Genomic DNA, 18,988 nt, shown 5'->3' on the forward strand with positions numbered 1-18,988 from the left:
TTTCTAACTCTTGCTGCTGAGTTTCTGGAAGTATATAGAAATGCTGATGATTTATGCGGGTTTATTTTGTATCTTACAAAATTGCTAAAGTTGTTAATATTTCCACTAGCTTTTTAGTTGATTTTCTAGGATTCTTTAAGCATACCCTCATATCACCTGCATGGGCATCTTCACTTCACTCCTGATCTTATTGGGAAAGCTTCAAACTTGTCCCCATTGCAGATGATACTTGCTGATGGTTTTAAGTAGGTATTGTTCATTATTTTGAGGAAGGCTCCAGCTACTCCTATACTTTCTAGTGTTTTCAGTAGGAATGCGTGTTGTATTATGTCAAAAGCTTTTTCTGCATCTCTTGAGATAGTCATGTGATTTCTTTTGGTTTGGTCATTGAGATAGTCAATTCTGTGGATGGTTGTCCTAATATTAAACCATCCTTGCATTCCTGGTATAAATCCCACCTGGTCATAGTGAAGAATCCTTGTGATGTCTCTTTGCTAATATTTCATTTAAGGTTTTTGCATCTCTGTTCATGAAGGAGATTGGTCTGTAGTTTTCTTTCTCTGTTTCTGGTGTGCCTGGCTTTGGAATAAGTACCCTATTTGTGTCATAAAAAGAATTTGGTGAGACTCCTCCTTTGGTTATTTTGTCACATAATTTGTATAGTATTAGGGTTAGTTGTTCTTTAATTGGGTGATAGAATTCACTTGTGAATCCATCTGGTCCTGGGGACTTTTTCTTAGGACTTTCCTTGACAGCTTGTTCAATTACTTTTTCTGAAATGGGGTTATTTAAGTATTCTGTTTCCTCTTTTGTTAATCTAGGCAATTTGTATTTTTTTTTTAAACCCTTACCTTCCGTCTTGGAGTCAATACTGTGTATTGGCTCCAAGGCAGAAGAGTGGTAAGGGTGGGCAATGGGGGTCAAGTGACTTGCCCAGGGTCACACAGCTGGGAAGTGTCTGAGGACAGATTTGAACCTAGGACCTCCCATCTCTAGGCCTGACTCTCAATCCACTGAGCTACCCAGCTGCCCCAGCAATTTGTATTTTTGTAAATATTCACCCATTTCACCTAGATTGTCCTATTTATTGCCATATAGTTGGGCAGAGTAGCTCTTAATCATCGCCTGAAATTATTCTTCATCAGAGGTGAGATCACCTTGTGGGGAAAATTCTATTAGCAGAAACATTAATAAGAGAATCAAAATCTACATTTTTTGAGATTATTTTTTATTTTGAATATTTTCTCCTACTTACAAATTTCATGTTCTTTCTCTCTCCCCATTCCACTGGGTTTTACATGTATCATTGATCAAGACCTAATTACATATTATTGATAGTTGGACTAGAGTTATCAATTAGTGTCTACATCCCCAGTAATATCCCCAACAGCCCATGTGTTCTCTTTGCTAATTTTTTATTTAAGGTTTTTGCATCTATGTTCATGAAGGATATTGGTCTGTAATTTTCTTTCCCTTTTTCTGGTGTGCCTGGCTTTGGAATTAGTACCCTACTTGTATCATAAAAAGAATTTGGTGAGGTTCCTTCTTTGCTCATTTTGTCAAATAATTTGTATAGTATTGGGGTTAGTTGTTCTTAAAATGTTTGATAGAATTCGCTTGTGAATTCATCTGGCTGTGGGGATTTTTTCTTAGGGAGTTCCTAGACAGCTTGTTCAATTTCTTTTTCTGAGATGGGATTATTTAAGTATTCTATATCCTCTTGTGTTAATCTAGGCAATTTATATTTTTGTAAACATTCACTCATTTCACCTAGATTGTCCTACTTATTGGCATGTAGTTGGGCAAAGTAGCTCTTAGTCATTACCTGAAATTCTTCTTCATCAGAGGTGAGATCACCTTGTGGGGAAAATTCTATTAGCAGAAACACTAATAAGAGAATCAAAATCTACAAGCCAAAAAGAATAGGTTTATTGAGAGAGGGCTGGTGAAGATCAGGACGAAAGACCCTGAGCCTGAGCAAATGGCCTGTTTCTATGCCCAGAAATCTGATGACATAGTATCAGATGAAAGACAGTTAAAATTAAAATAGAATGAACATAAATCTTCCACATAGGCAGGTCTTACTGAATGACCAAGTGCTGAATAAGCTGGGAAGTACAGGAATCCTCACTCTGGGTGGTCACTAATGTCTGTTATTATGATGAATCTTTCCAAGGCCTCTGCAACAAGAGGTCAAGCTCTGATTTTTGCTGACAATCCCTATCCATGTCAGGAGTCAGTCACCTCGTATAGCTCAGGATGGCAGCTAAGGATGCCTGACCTAAGCCATGGCACTTGGGAGATGGGCGTCCTGGACTCCTGACTCACTGTCTTTTGCCATACATGCAGCACTGTGGGAAGGATTGGTAGGAACCTTTAGGTGACAGCCTTCAAGTCAAAGCACCTGTTAGGCAGATTTCATATGAGCCTCAGCCATACAGTGGTCCCTTGTCAGGAGCACCTCCAGTCACGAGCACTTTGAGATATGAGTTGGCACCATTCAGATCCTTTGCTTTAAGTCATGAGTGGATATTTGGATCACGAGCTTCCGCCACCCTCCACTAGACAAACTGCTGAACGTTTGGTTTCACAATTTACCTGAGGCTGTCTGAGGATGGCAAAAGGAGAAAGAGGAAGACAAGAAGTGAGGCCAGAAGGGAGAGAGAGCTCTGTCTCCTCTCAGGGGGCTGACAAAGAGTAAGGTGTGGGGTTTGTCACACAGTGATTTAAGTGGCAACTTGTGTAACATGTACAACCGAAATAAAGTTTGGTGATTAAAAAAAGATAGACACACCCAGAAAAAGCTGCAACAGGTCATGTGTTGTGTTGGAGCTATGAGATGACACTTGTTTCACACATTATCTAGTAAGGAGGAAGAAATAAACTTCCATGAAAAGATTTTTGATAAAACGGCCTTTATTGCCTCGTACATGATCGGTCTTTTGTGAATGTGCTGCTGAAAAGAAGGTATAATTCTTTTTAACCCTCTTCAGTTTACTCCAGATATTTATTAGCTCTGATTTTTCTAACATTTCATTCACTTTCCTCACTTCTTGCTCGTTTTTTGGTCCAATATATTTAGTTCCCATGGGGATAAGGTTGAGGTCCCTCACTTAATATGGTTTTAGTATCTGTTTCCTCCTTAAGCTCCTTTAAAAATGTGGATGTTGTACCATTTGGTGCATATATGTCGAGTACTGATATTTCTTTCTTATATATATTTTTTAAAACCTTTAAGGACTGGGCAAAGGGCGTTAAGTGACTTGCCTGTGGGAGGCCTGCTCCCAGTCCAGATATCTAGGAGGTGGGATAGCTTTGGCATATTGAGCTGAATGAAATCAGAGTTTCAGTCATGTATCCCAAAGACTTGTTCTGGTCAGCCTCGGACTGGCTTTATTTTTCGTACCCTTTTCTTAAGATTACATACAGGTTGGCATGAATTTTCATTTTCAACATATATCTTTTCTTGGAGATAATGGATTAAGTCATATATTAACTTTTATTGAGTTACAGAATCATTTGATTGACATTCCATAGTTATTCTTTTCAGATTAAACAAAAGATGCAAAGGTTTGGCAAGAAATTTTCATCATGGATTAACTGGGCTGGAATTTGTACTTTCCACCCATCCATGAGTTTCAGAACATACATTTCAGCTAAATATAATAGTATACTAATCTAAGAATAATTATTCTTTACTCTATTTCAATTACTCAGTTAATCAGATTTCAAAAGATACAATAACCCTAACCCGGTCCAAATATCATTTCAATAACAGCCTTTTATTATTCAATATTTTTCAAAGGTAAGTTAACATGTCTCCTGGGCTCTGGGGTGGAGAAAACAGTTCAGGGATGTACTAGCCTTTGAAGGCAATTTCTCCATATTTCAACCATTGTCCTCCCTGTGCTAACATTCTGGATCAGAGATCAGGGAGGCTGGAAGGAGACCTGCAAGCCTCTGTTCATGGGAGTGAAAAGTCCAGGTGCAGTTTTGTTGGAGATTTAAAATCTTTAATATTAACTTACTAATTGCTGGCTTGTTATGAAGTGACTTTTAGAGGGAATTTCTGTATTATTATGTGTAAAGGTGGGATTTTCCTAGGAGTCTGTAGGGGATCTGTTAAGGCTCTAGTAACAGCCTTTACTGCTTTTCTGTATTTTCCTGGAGCTGAGTAGGGTTATTGATCCTTATAGTTCCAATAATAGAGTGTGCTAGTAAGAGATACGTCACACATAAGAGACTGAGTGGGTACATCCATCCTCCCTTTGACCTGCTCTGCAGGCTTTAGGACCCATATGTGACTGTCATACAGTGTGAATTTTGATGGCTCCCAGAGCTTGCCTAGTGAGTCACACAACTAGGAAGTGTCTGTGGCCAGATTTGAACTGAGAACCTCCCCTCTCTAGGCCTGGCTCTCAATCCACTGAGCTACCCAGCTGTCTCCCAGATATTTCTTCATTATTTATTTTTTCAAGATATAATTGCTTTCCTTATCTGTTTTAGTCAAATCTATTTTTACTTTAGCTTGTCTGAGATCATGATTGCTCCTCCTGCCTTCTTAGTTCAATAGATTCTGCTGCAGCCTCCTACCTTTACCCTGAGTGTATCTACCTGCCTCAAACTTGTATCTTGTGGACAACATATTGTGGGATTCTGCCTTTTAATTTATTCTGCTCTTTGCTTCCTTTTTATGGGTGAGTTCAGCCCATTCACATTCATAGTCATGATCATGTCTGTGTATTCCCCTCCATTTTGTCTTCCTCCTTTCACTCTTTCCCTCCCCTCTAGTGTTTCACTTTGTCAGTCTCCCCCCTTTTCCCTCCTTTGTATTACTCCCCTCACCCCCTCCTTATCCCCCTTTTTACTAGAGGGCCTTTTGAACGTCCCGTAAATTCTCCCTCCCCTCCAACTCCCATTTCTTATTACCTTGTACTTCTCTATAGGACAAGAGACAGTTCTGTCCCCCGATGGGTCTGCCTGTTCTTCCCTCTCTGAACCAGTTCCAGGGAAGGTGAGGTGTGAATATTACCTATCACCAGCCTCTTCCTCCCTTCCATTTTTTTGGTCTTCTCCCCTTCTACTGCAAGTGTTTCTTTATGTGATAGATTTTACCTCTTTTCCCATTTCTCTTAGTTTTATCCTCTTTTTTCACCCCTTGTTTTTAAAATTTCTTTGACAGCTTCCCATGCACCCTCTGTGTGGACCTCTGGCTGCTACGATAATTGATAACACTTTTTAAGGCTTACAGATATCCTCTTTCCATTTAGGCATATTTGCCATTTGACCATATTGAAGCTCTTCCATTTTTTCTCTTTCTCATGTGTAAAAGGAAGCCTCCCCCCAGAAATCATGTGTGTCCCTGAGAGCGCTACAGAGGGAGGTTCCAGGAGAAGGGAGCTGGGCCAGTGACCTGGAAAGGAAAGGCGACTGACCCGGGACTAAAGGAGGAGGTTTAGGAAGGGCTTCCAGGAAGTGTTTTTTTAATTCCCTTGGATGCAGAGGTGATAGGACGGTGGCTGAGAGAGCCCTGAGCACTCATGTGGCTTGTTTGAGAAGAGACTTCCATGTCTGTCTGTCTGTCTTTCCTCTCTTATTCATGTAGCAACCACTAGAACCTTTTTATAAGCCTTTTTAGTTCTAAAATAGAGAACAGAGCAGGTCAGTCTCTCTGTTTGTCCCTTTGTCGTGGCCGTTCCTGCCCCTGCTCTGCCCACTGCCTGGCTTGGGGTAAGATTGGCCTCTCGTGGCCCAGCCTTGGCTTAGGTGAGGGGGTGGTGTTGGAGAGAGGAGCGGCCTACAGCTCCACATGCTGGCATCTATGGGGGCAGCCCCGATTCTGGCTGTGAGGGTCCTGCTGGCTCTTTGCCCCTGCTCACAGCTCAGCTCTGGTCTGCGTGGCGACTGCCAGCCATTGCCTAGGTGCTGGGAGCTACGGGCCGCCAGCCAGTTATTCGGGCCGCCAGCCAGTTATTCCTCAGTCTGCCTCTTACCGTCTTCTCCTGAGCCGTGTTCCCCAGGTTTGCATAGTTGCAGGGCTTGGCTTAGATCCTTTGTTTTTCATAAATAAACTTTTTGAAAATTAGTGTTAAATTGTGATATTTTTGTGGAATAAATATCCCTTTAGCCTGGCCAAGGTGGAAACTCCAGACTTGCTGTGCCCTTCCAGGGACATTGTAGAACTAGGGCAGAGCCTCCCTTTTATTGTTGTGATAAATGGATTAAGGGTAGGACTGGCAAGCCCTACTTGGACCCGTTTTGAATGTGTGCTGGACCAGCCACCAGGCTGGGGAAAGCTTGAACTGATACAACTTCCTTGTATGGAAGAGGACCTGCTTTTCTTATGAAGAAGTATTGAGGGGGCGAGTTGAGGTCTCCTAAGTCCTCTTCCTCAGTGGTTATTGATGAATCTGAGAATTAATATGTTCTGTCCCCCAAAACCACACAGAGTTTATTGTTTTTAAAACAGAAATGTACATTATACATAAAATAAATATATTTATAGATAATAAGAATGTAAAGAAATAAACTTGCTTTTGAAATGTTATTTACCTTCAAGGACAGATGAAGATGCTGGTGGGAAAGGTTTTCATTTCGTGTGCTATCGCTTAATACATCTTTCACCTTCAAATTTGACCTTGAAGGAGCTCTGGCTTGGGAACTCAGACTGCTCTTCAATTTTCCTTTAGGACTTGGACCACGTGGGTGAGTGAAAAAGGCTGATTCCCTTTCCTGGCTTTTTCAGAGAGACCCCTCATCTTGGAGGAGGTCTAGTAGTAAAAACCCTTGTTTAAGTTACCTCCTGGGCCCTTTTGTTGGGGCCTTTGAAGCCCTGCCTACTTCAGACCAGTCTGGAGCATTTATCTCTCTTTCCTTGCTTTCAGTCTTTCTCCTTTTATAAATAAACTACCATAAAAAGTCATTCTGACTGGAGTAATAATTTTAGTGACCACATTTCACATAAATTTAGTCCAACCTTTAATTTTTATCCCTTATAACCAATTTACTCTCTACACATGTAATGCTACATTTAAATGCAAAATTGACTTTACACATTACTTGTGATATGTATTGCTGAATTTAGCTGCTCTTTTTTTTACTTAATTATCGTCATTTTCTTTATTGAATTTTGGCTGTTTTGACACACTTTCCTCGATTTCACTTAGAGGCTGTTTCTTCTTTCCATTGAAGTTTGTGTTAAAAGGATTTTTTTAATCTCTCCCTCTGTGTCCTTCAGGGGCTGGAGAGCAGGTTTCTTAGTAGATCAGAACTGACAGGAGTCAGTGAGCCAGAGCTAAAGATTCTGTTACCAGGGAGACCAGGCCTGAGGAGAGGAAGTAGGAAGTTCCTGGCCCCTGACAGGAAGTTAGCTGGGACAGTTGGTCAGTAAGGAGATAAAGGAAGCAGCTGCTGACAGTTGGAGATCTTTTTCCTCTGGCATCTCGAGAGAGCAGGAAGTCTGTCTCAGAGGCAAAGGGCTATTATAGAAAACAGATTGAAGAAGTGAGTGAGTGGTGGCTGTCTATTATTTTAGGGAGTTACGTAGTTAGTGAATAATTTAGAGATAGAATAGGTTAGATAGACCTGGCATGCCAGGCAGAAGAACCTGTCCTCAGAAGACAGTTAAAGGTAGTTTTAGGAAATTTTAGGTATATTTATAGGGTATAAGAGTGGTTCCCAAACTTTTTTGGCCTACCGCCCCCTTTCCAGAAAAAATATTGCTTGGCGCCCCTGGAAATTCATTTTTTTTTTAAATTTTAATAGCAATTAATAGGAAAGATAAATGCACCTATGGCTATCACCGCCCCTCTGGATCGCTGTAGCACTCGCCAGGGGGCAGTGGTGCCCAATTTGGGAATCACTGGGGTATAAGATTAATAATCTCACTTTTTTCTATCTATCTGAACTTCTTTCTTAAATTAAAAAAAGTTTCTGTTAAGCTGCTCTCCTCACTTTGTCGAACTCCTTAATTTAACCCTTACATTTGTTTCTTCCTCCCTTTCAGAACGTTTCAATAATGTGTGAAACAAGTGTCATTACACAGCTCCAATGCAGGACCTGTTGCAACTTTTTCTGGGTATGTCTTTTGAATAAACTGTTTAATTTTCTCCCAAATCCTCATCCTTTCCTTTATCTCACTTGTACTGATTACTTCATCCACCCTTGGGCTTCTCCCACAGTGGGAAGCTTGTGATTGAAATATCCACTCATGAGTTAAAGCAAAAAATCCCGATTATGAAGGCTGGTATCTCAGATTGCTTGTGACTTAAGGTGTTTGTGTATCAATACCACCTCTATATGTGGATAGATGGATAGATGGATAGATAGATAGATAGATAGATAGATAGATAGATAGATAGATTGTAAGAGAGAGAGATAAAGAGAAAATACCAGTGCTAGCGGAATTGCCTTTTTTCTTTCTTTATATTGTGGAGAGGTTGAACTGACCACATTAAATGACCAGTTGATTCATAAATTAATTAAAAATGAAGAAATTCTGCCTCTTGAGAATTTCAGTCATTGCAGTCAATGTCTTTATTATGAATAAGCTCAGGCCCCAACCTCAATTAATCAAATATTATCTTTTTATAAGATGAACATCCCTGTCTTTACTCATCAATTTAATCTTCTGTAACTAAATATAAAATGACTGGATATTTTCTAGTAAGAAATGACATTTATCATGAGGCAAAAACAGGATGTCTTGGCACATCATACCCAGTGTTTTGCCAAATGCTCACTATAACAACAAAAGACTGTTCTTCACTTAGCTAGAATCAGAGTCTGATCCCATATAACTCTGGAATCCTCCTTATGCTTTCAGCTAGATAAGAGTCTTTCAGCCTTTTAGGAAATTAAGTAGAGAATTCCTTTTTCGTTTTTCCCTCCTTATAGGTAATATTTTTTCCCAGAATACTCAGTAATTACTTCCTTCTCACTAATTTAAAAAAAATGTTCTTACTAAATGAATTCTGAGAGTTGTGATGAGGAGGGATTTCAGATCACCTTCTCTCTTCAGAATCTCTTACCTCCCTCAGAGTACACATATCCTCTCCCTAATTCTATAGGGAAAAGAATTTCAGAGTCAGACACCTACAATCTTTACCCTTCCAACATGATTCTCACTTCAGACACAAAATGTCTTTGTCAGTATCCCATTGGGCTCTGAATTACTAGTGTCCAGAGCTGGCTCTTGACATTCTTCAAGGTGAAGAGTTTGTGTGCTTCAGTTTCTCAAGTTAGTTGATGAGGACTGGATTGGATGAATTCTACAGGCTCAGCTCTAAATCTTGTGACTTTTGCTGGTTTAGGGATCAATAACATTCAAGGATGTGGCTGTGGACTTCACCCAGGAGGAGTGGTGCCTGTTGGACCCTTCTCAGAAAGAGCTGTACAGGGAGGTCATGCTGGAGAATGTGCAAAATCTACTCTTTGTGGGTAAGGACCATTTCTTACGTTAACTCTGAATCTGCCATTAAGGGAATGTCTTCATTCCATGGATTCCACAGGATTTTAAGCCTTTGTCAATGATTAAAAAAAGCAAAACTGCTGATCTCTGCATAGGTTTCTCCTGCCTGGTTTTATTTTAAAAAAAAAAGTTTGAATTTTGTGATGGGAAGCTGGAACTTTTCTTTCTTGCCCCTGAAATTGTCTCTCTTCTATTTTAGGTAGCTTTAGTTGAAAACTTAAAACAATGTTACAGATTTACATTCCTGAATTTAATCAGAAAAGTCATCTAGTCGACCTTCTAAGCAGACCTGAATTTTGTGTGCAATTTCTCTGTTAATACCAAGGCAGATTTTCCTTACAGATGTCCATTGAAGACATTCTTCTTGTGAAGGCAACCCTTTTCCATTTGACATGAGTGGTATTTAGAGAGAATTTTTTGTTAAAAAGTATTAATGGGAGAGGGAGTGCCAAGAAGGAGCAGAGTAGAATCCAAAGCTGGATCCTGAGAATCTCAAACAAACCTTAAAAGAGTTCTAGAATTCTAGAGCCACAGAATGAACAAGGATCAGAGTAAGGTGACTAAGGTGAAACTCCTGAGGAAAACAACTTGAAAGATAGGTAGAAAGAGTCTATTTCTGGGGACAAAGAGGAATTAGATGGGAGACTGGGCAAAGGGGGATGCAGAAAATCCTTCCTTTACATGCTGCTTCATATCCCATAACTGGGCAAAAGAACCTGCACCCTTATTGAGCCTTCATTAGTGCCTCCCATGCTCACTCCTTGAAGGTAGGGATACAAGAGAATAAAGGGAAGGCGATGGAGGAAGAAACTATTGGACTTCAACTTAAGTAAGAAAAGCAGGAGTAGCAGTTATGATGTGAGACAAACCTAGAGCAAAAATAGATCTGATTAAAAGAGATAAGGTTGATAATTACATCTTGATAAAAAAGGTAGTCTACATAATAAGACCACATTAGTTCTTAACATATATGCACCAGCTGATAAAGCCTCCAGATTTTAAAAGTAGAATCTAAAGGAGAATAAGGTGGAAATTGCTAATAAAACTATACTTGTAGGGGATCTGAACCTTTCTTTATCAGAACTCTCACCAAAAAATAAACAAGAAAGGAATTAAGGAAGTGTATGAAATTTTAGACAAGTTATATTTATTAGGTATCTGGAGCAAACGGAATTAAATGGAAAAGCAATATATCTCCTATTCAGGTGTACGTGGAAATTATGCAAAAGACCATGTGCCATGGCATAGAAACATCAGAATGAAATGCAAAAAAGCAGAAGTAATAATCGCAACCTTTTCAGATCATAATCCAATGAAAATATTGTTAATAAGAATTAATGGAAAGTGAAATATGTAGATCCTTGATGGATGATGTTGATAATAGATACTAGAGTTAAGCTCGTTCCTTGATACCTCATGGTGAGGGAGGCCTATAAACCTGCTTCAGTGTGAGGAGTGTGTTGCTCAAGCTCCCAGAGAGAATTTTTTTTAAAGTTTAGGAATTTATTGTTGGAAACACTATAATATGAAGAGAAAGATTAAGGAATTAGGATTCCATCACTCTAAGGGTTCTAGCTCATCATCTACTCTCTAAGATCTCCACATGGAGATTTCTTCTTTTGCCTTCAACCTGACTCTAAATTCCCAGGGTTATCTGGCTAACCTGACTCTCTTTAATCCTCCCTGATTACTTTTGCAAGATAAATAAGTCTTCTGAGTAGATTCATGGTGAACCCTTTATATCAGAGTTCAACCCTGGTAGGGTTAGGACTTAGTTGGTTTCTGGCCTCCCCACCACAGAAAGTTTGTACAGGTTAGCCGATCACAGATCTTCAGAGCAATTGGGAACACTTTCTGTATGCTGGAAACACTGTTGAATCTCAAGCAATAAAGAGTTTCTTCAGACAGGAAAACCAGATTTGGTATTTTCAGCTTTGGGGGATCAGAAAGCAAAACCTCCTCAGATCACAAAGATAGAGAGGAAATTCCAGCTCCAGACAGTCCCAGCAACAGGAAGTCTAAGAGCCCCCAGTAACTGCTGGTGTCCAACTTTAACCTTTCCCACTGTTCCAGAATTCAATATCATCAGTCTCTTTTACCTATTTGCAACCCATTTTCCTTCTTACAAAAGAAAAGTTTAAAATTAATTGGAAACTGAATAATCTAATTGGTCAAAAGGGATGGGTCAATGAACAAATGATGGAAGCAATCAATGATGTCATAAAAGGAATGACAGTAAGGAGACAACATATCAAAAGTTGTGGGATGTAACCAAAGCAGTGCTTGAGGGAAAATTTATGTCCATGAATACTTATATTAATAACATAGAGTGAAATAATGAAGAATGAATTAAAAATCCAAGTAAAGATGAAATTAGAAATCAAAAAAATCAAATGGAAATGAATAAAATTGAAAGTAAAAGAACTTTTGAACTAATAATAAATAAGACTAGAAGTTTGTTTTCAAAGGAAAAAAGGGCAAACAAAATAGAGCATTAATCTAATTACTATTTAAATGGTTTTGCAAAATAGGAAAAGCAGTCCTATAAAGTTTTTTAGTGTGATGTAAATAGGATGCTGATGGATGAGCCAGGAGGAAGAAAAACAGAGAAAGAAAACTATAGGCAGATTTTGATCCAGTAATAACACTACTAAGTTTGTGCCCCAAAGAGATGAGAAAAAAAGGGAAAGAACCTACTTGAAGGACAATATTGGAAATCAAAGGGATGTCTATCAGTTGACAAATGGCTGAACAAATTGTTGTATATGAGAGTAATGTAATACTATGTTGTAAGAAATGATGAACAGGATGGCTTCAGAAAGTATTGGGATGACCTCCATGAGCAGATGCAGAGGTAAATAAGCAGAACCGGGAGAACATTATACACTATAACAGTAATGTTATGGAATGTTCAACTGTGACAGTTTTGGCTACTCTCAGCAATACAATTATCCAGTACAATTTTGAAGGATGCCTCCTGAGAAAGAACTGTTGGAGTTGGAATGCAGATGAGAGCATACAATTTTTCACTTGTTTATTTGTGTTTTTGTTTGGAAGTTGTGGTTTTATATTAATTATTCACTTCAAAAAATAAATAATATGGATATGAAATTTAAAAAGAAGTATAAAACTATCCCACAATCTCTAATTCTGCCTACCCTAGCAAGTTTATCCTTATTCCTCCTTCATTCTTCCCTCAAATTCCTGGCATGGTGTTAGGAATGAAAAGGAAGGCAATAAGTATTTTAAAATAGCTGCTTTATGTGCTCTACTAATTAAAGAAGTTCATAGTTATCATTATTTTCATAAAATGCATATGATTTTGATGCACTTATTGTTCTCAAATTTTATTTTGAGGTTGTAGCTTTATATGATTATTATTCATGAGGGTAATCACCATAACTGCTAGAGAAAAAAAGGCACAAAGATCTCCTGTCCATGGGAGTGAGGTGAAAGCAGGTTTATAACGGCTGTTACCCCCAAAAGACTTATCTGTTGTAGTGAAGGAAGGGCTAGACTTGGGATCTGGCGGACCAACCCTGACCAACTGTTCATTTCCTGACTGATGCATGATGGACTCAGTGTAGAGTAGGAGACATAATAATATGTTAGATGTAAAATAAGATGAATATTTAGTATGTCTGCCCTGAATGGCATAATATCTGTAAAGAAAAGAAGAAAACTTATATTGCCCTTTGAAAATTTCTAAATGAGAGTTAAAAAGAGTGAAGTTGTTTCTCAGCTGAGCATATAAAATTTACCCAGAATGACCATGTCATAGTGCATCCAAAATGATGGGAATGAAATATCTGGAAGGTTGCCTAAGATTGACAAAATTATAAGATTAATCAATGAATGACTTTGAAAGGAAAGACAGAAAGGGCAATGGACAAAGATTGTTTTATACTGTGAACAAAGCATGCTTAAGCACAAGGGTTTGAGTTGTAGTCTACTTGCAAGGAAGTTGGTCAGGCCACTTCTCCATTCTTTACATATGACATGAGTTGTGAAATATGATGAGTCTTGGTCTTATCTGTATCACAGATTCATTGTGAAGTTTTATTTTTATTATATGGGAAAGCATTTCTAAAATCTTTCATCTTGCAGTGATGACCAAATGGTGTATCTAAAGTCTGGTTCCGCTCATTTAAGTTTGAAAACTCCTTTTCGCCTTGGGAAATAGAGTAAAAATTAGTTTACTTAATGCCATTAAAGGAAAGAACTTATATTCGGCATGTTTGTATGTCCCCTTTTGTTTTGTACTTATATCATTTTTTTCTTCAGAGGCAGAGACTAATTTTGAAGCAAAGGCGATGTCTACAAAGCTGAGCCTTTCTGTGGAAGGATCTGGCTCTCCAAGAGGCATGAATAAGGGTCCCTGTGACTTCATTTTGAGAGAAATCTGTGACTCTAATATCAAGGTAAATAAAAATCCAAAGAGTGACTGTGAATTTGATGAAGTTGCAGAGAAATTCAGCCAAGATTCAGTCCTAAATAAGTATAAGAAATTCACCTCAGACGATGACTGTTGTCTCGATAGTGAATACACCGAATGCTTTCCTGAAGAAGTTGGATTTAATCAGTCGCATGAGAAGGCTACTGAAATGTCCATGTATCAAGATAACCTAGGGAGAGTCCCCTATGGCTTGAGTTTAGACCTTACAGGACATCGAAAAAGTAAACATGTAGAGATGCTTTCTGTGAGTAGTAAAGGTGGAAGAACTTTCAGTCAGAACTCTGAGTTTGGTTCATATGAAATAATGCACTCTGGAGAGAGACCTTATCAGTGTAAAGAATGTGGAAAGGCTTTCACACAGAGGGGTAATCTTGTTAGACATCAGAGAATCCACACTGGAGAGAAACCTTATGAATGTACACAATGTGGAAAAGCTTTCACAGAGAGGGGTAAGCTTGCTGCACATCAGAGAATTCACACTGGAGAGAAACCTTATGAATGTACACAGTGTGGAAAGGCTTTCACACAGAGGGGTAATCTTGATAAACATCAGCGAATCCACTCTGGAGAGAAACCTTATGAATGTACGCAGTGTGGTAAACCTTTCACATGGAGGGGCGATCTTGCTGCACATCAGAGAATCCATACTGGAGAAAAACCTTATGAATGTGCACAGTGTGGAAAGCCTTTTACATGGAGGGGCCATCTTGCTGCACATCAGAGAATTCACACTGGAGAGAAACCTTATGAATGTAAACAGTGTGGAAAGCTTTTCACACAGAGGGGCCATCTTGCTGCACATCAGTGGATCCACACTGGAGAGAAACCTTATGAATGTACACAGTGTGGAAAGACTTTCATACACAGGGCAAGTCTTGCTGCACATCAGAGAATCCACTCTGGAGAGAAACCTTATGAATGTACACAGTGTGGAAAGACTTTCACAGTGAAGAGTAGTCTTGTTAAACATCAGAGAATCCACACGGGAGAGAAACCTTATGAATGTACACAATGTGGAAAGGCTTTCACAGAGAGTAGCTCTCTTGCTGCACATCAGAGAATCCACACTGGGAAGAAACCTTATGAATGTACAGAATGTGGAAAGCCTTTCACGCAGAGTAGCTCTCTTGCTGCGCATCAGAGAATCCACACTGGAGAGAAACCTTATGAATGTACACAGTGTGGAAAGGCTTTCACACGGAGGCGTTATCTTGTTATACATCAGAGAAACCACACTGAAGAGAAATCTTATGAATGTAATAAATTCGGATAGCCTTTCTCATAATGCTCCACAGTTGCTTCATGTCAGAAAGTCCCCACTGGAGAAAAACCTCATAAGTGAGGCTCAGCTTATAATTGCTAGTCTTAGCTTATTTAACATAAGAAGATCCACACTAGAGAGAAACTTTAGGAATGTGATCAGTGTGATAAGGCCTTCAGGCAATACTCATCTCTTATTCCCAAGCGAGAATTCCTTTTGGAAAGAAATCTTATTCCTCTCACGAGTGAAGAAAGACATTGAAATGGAGAATCCAGAGCTTTTTCAGGAGGAGAAAATGTCTTCTGAACAGATCAATTCTATATGGGTTCCCTATAGGAAAGCTTTCAGCCAGAGATCATCTCTTAATTCATGTCAGAGGATTCATAGTGCAACAAAATCTAATGACTGCGCTCAAGTTGATGTGTTTTTCTTAGGAGGAGGATGATCACTCTCATTTGGAGAAGTACAAATAATAAGTCTGAGGGACCAGCCCACATCTATTAGATTGGTTGTTATGACAGAAAAGGAAAGTGCAAAACGTGAAGGAGATGTGAAGATTGAAGAAGAATGAACTTTTGGGATTGTTGTGAACTAATTCAACCATTCTGGAAAAGGCAATTTGGAACTATATCCAAAAGGCTTAAAAAAACATAAAAGAAAAAGACATATATATTAAAAATACAAAACACTTAAAAGGGACTCTTTTTGGGACCACAAAAATCTTGGAAATCAAGAGGAAACTAATCAATTGGGAAATGACTGCAAATGATGGTATCTGATTATAATGGAATCCTATTATTTTATCATTAATGAGGAGAAGCAGGAGCTCTGAAAAACCTGGAAAGACTTGACAACTGATGTAGACTTTTTAATTTAATATAATCAAAATTATTCATTTTACATTTTATAATGTTCCCTGTCTCTTGTTTGGTTTTAAATTTCCTTCCTTTCCCATAGATCTGACAAGTATACTATTTCACATTCCTCTGATTTTGCTTATATCACTCTTCATGTCTAAATCATATAGCCATTGAGAACTTATCTTATAAGGTGTGAGAAATTAATCTCAACCTAATTTTTCCCATACTGTTTTCCAATTTTCCTAGCAGTTATTGTCAAATAGTGAGTTCTTGTCCCAAAAGCTGGTATTTTTTGGTTTATTGAACAAGTAGCTTGCTGAGGTCATTTATGCCTAGTCTGTTCCATTGATTCACCCTTCTTTTTCTTACCCAGTACCGTATTGTTTTGATGATTAGTGTTTTTTAGTATAATTTAAGATCTGGTACTGCTAGGCCCCCATCCTTCACATCTTTTTATAAGTTCCTTTGATATTCTTGATCTTTTGTTCTTCCAGATGAACTTTATAATAATTTTTTCCAATTCTTTAAAAAAAGGTTTTTGGTAGTTTGATAGTAATGGTACTGAATAAGCAAATTAATTTGGGTAGGATTGCCATTTTTATTATATCAACAACTCATCCTACCCATGAGCAATTAATATTTTTCCAGTTGTTTAGAAGTAGTTTTTTTTTGTGTGTGAGAAAGATGTTTTGTAGTTGTGTTCATTTAATTCTTGAGTTTGTCTTGGAAAAAATATTGTCTTAATATTTTATATTGTCTTAGAATGATTTTAAATGGAGTTTCTCTAACTCTTGCTGCTGATTTTTTTGGAAATATATAAAAATGCTGATCACTTATGTGGGGTTATTTTGTATTGTATAATTAGGATTTGTTCTCAGAACTCTAAATCCTATTCTCCCACTTTCTGTCTCATGTTACATCTTTACGTTTTTGAGATAAAGTTTGTGTGTGACCCCGCCCCTAACTTTTCTCCTTGTGATCATGGCTGAAGATGCGGCTTTATGCCAGCTAGGAGAATCTACACGTGTGGGTTTGCTTTTTATAGGATAATTATCTTTGAACTTCTATTTCTTTTAGTTTATTTTCTTTTTACTTCAAGTGATTATTAATAAACTTTATAAAATATAATACCTGGAGTTATTGAATACTAATTTAAATTTTACATTGTGGCGACCAAAAGTCAGTTGTTTAGAACCCTTGTACCTCTCTTAAGTTGGTAGAGCAATTTTTTTAATAGACAAAAAGACAGATTAGTTTTAAAAGCCTCTGCTGCCCTTGCTACTTCTCCTCCTACTGTTGCTGTTCCCGTGTCTGCTGTTGCTGTTGCTGCAAACCTGCCTCTGCTACTCTTGATCACACTGGGTGGGGGTCTTTGCGAACCATTTTCTACCCAGATGCTGAGGTATTAAATTCCCCTTTCCATTGCATTGCTTACAACGAGTGCTTGCTGCTTCTTTGGAATCCTGGGTGTTTCTTTTAGGCAACAATTAAGCCTCCTACACACTTTTAACTGAGGAGATGCTCCCCCAATTAGGAACATTAATTAATGACTGGTCTAAGTAAACAATGACACACAGCCAGGTCTGCAACTGAAGTTTCTTTCTAGGGACTGCAGCCAAGCACCCTCTCAGCTTTCCCATGATTCAGAGCAATACCTGCCCTTACCAGAAAGCACCTATTAGACTGCTTGCATCACCAGCCAGTTTTTTTCATAGCATTTCTTCCAATTGCATTCCATACAATTTAACCTCAAATGGCAGTTCTTCCCAAACATGTTTAGGATTGAATGTAACCATCTCCTGTTGTTAATTCTCATATCCATAAAAATTATCAGGCTCCTCTGTTCCTTCCTAAGTGCTCCTGAAATCACCTTGAGAAATAATGACATTCTTTAATTCTACGTAGATATTGAACATATAAGTTATGCAAACTTAGAAAAGCCCTCTAGAAATTCTGTTAAAAATACGCAAATGGACAGATATGATATTAAACCTCCTAGCAAAATAAAACACAGTTGAAATATTCCTCTTCTAATTAGAGGACAAACTTTTTGCCAATCCTAAAAGGGACCTTGCCACTAGAACACTCGGGGAGGCCAGCTTCTGCATCTGGCTCAGGTAAAAATCTAAAATGCAATAAAAAGGAGAGCAAAAAGGATACTTAACCCAGTTCAGTAGTCTTCAGAGACTTGGTGAAGTCCTTCCCATTTGGCTATACATTTCCTTGTACTGATATCTTCCAGGGGCTCCCTCAGGTTCTAGCCATAGGTTAACCTGGTCTAGGTTTTGGCGCCCTCAGAAATGACTGAGTTGGGGCTCCAGGGATTCTGAATGAATTTTCTGCAACAGAACAAAAGAACAAGAAGAAATCTAGCAAAATAAAGGTTACTGATTTAAATTAATATCAATAACTCTAAGTACTATTTTAATAAAGTTAATTAATAATCGTTTGAAGTAGAAGTAGTAAAAAGGAAATAGAAGTATAAAAACCTAATGATCCAACAAAACTGAGAACACGTGAGTAAGTTCCCCTTGTAATGCAGGATTTATGCAAAATCTCTTGCATTTGCAAAATTACCCTAAGCAATCTTGGCACTTAGGAGAATGGAACTTTGGCCCAGCAAGTCCCAGTCTCAAGACCTGACTGTTGGAGCTGGGCCTATAAATACCCCTGGAGAACCAATCTGGAGCTTCTGATTTCCTTGACCATACCCAGACACCCAGCTACCCCTGGACTTCCCTTGGGGCCCTGGGTTGAGGGAGGAGGATCATGGGTAGGAAATTAGATTAGGCCAGCCTAGCAACAGGGACACCCCTAAACCTAATCATCAACCTTATCTGTCTAGCTGGTGGACTACTTAACATCAGGGCAGTGGAAATTATCCCTGGCTGAGGGGCTGGTTCCCTCAGCCTGATCTTACCTTGTGAGGCCCTCTGCCAACA

At 38.7% G+C, this 18,988-nt stretch overlaps 1 protein-coding gene across 1 annotated transcript in view; it reads left to right on the forward strand.

Moving 5' to 3' along the window:
- Positions 1 to 16,038, forward strand: part of LOC123240737 (zinc finger protein 260-like) — a 195,229-nt gene extending 179,191 nt beyond the window's left edge. Inside the window, exon 4 of the mRNA XM_044668450.1 lies at positions 14,249 to 16,038. Within this exon, the coding sequence (XP_044524385.1) occupies positions 14,249 to 15,198 (950 nt within the window). The 3' untranslated portion in view covers positions 15,199 to 16,038. The remainder of the gene's footprint in view (positions 1 to 14,248) is intronic.
- Positions 16,039 to 18,988: the final 2,950 nt, after the last annotated feature.

The sequence above is a fragment of the Gracilinanus agilis genome, chromosome 3, assembly GCF_016433145.1.
Source record: "Gracilinanus agilis isolate LMUSP501 chromosome 3, AgileGrace, whole genome shotgun sequence".
Lineage (NCBI taxonomy): Eukaryota > Metazoa > Chordata > Mammalia > Didelphimorphia > Didelphidae > Gracilinanus > Gracilinanus agilis.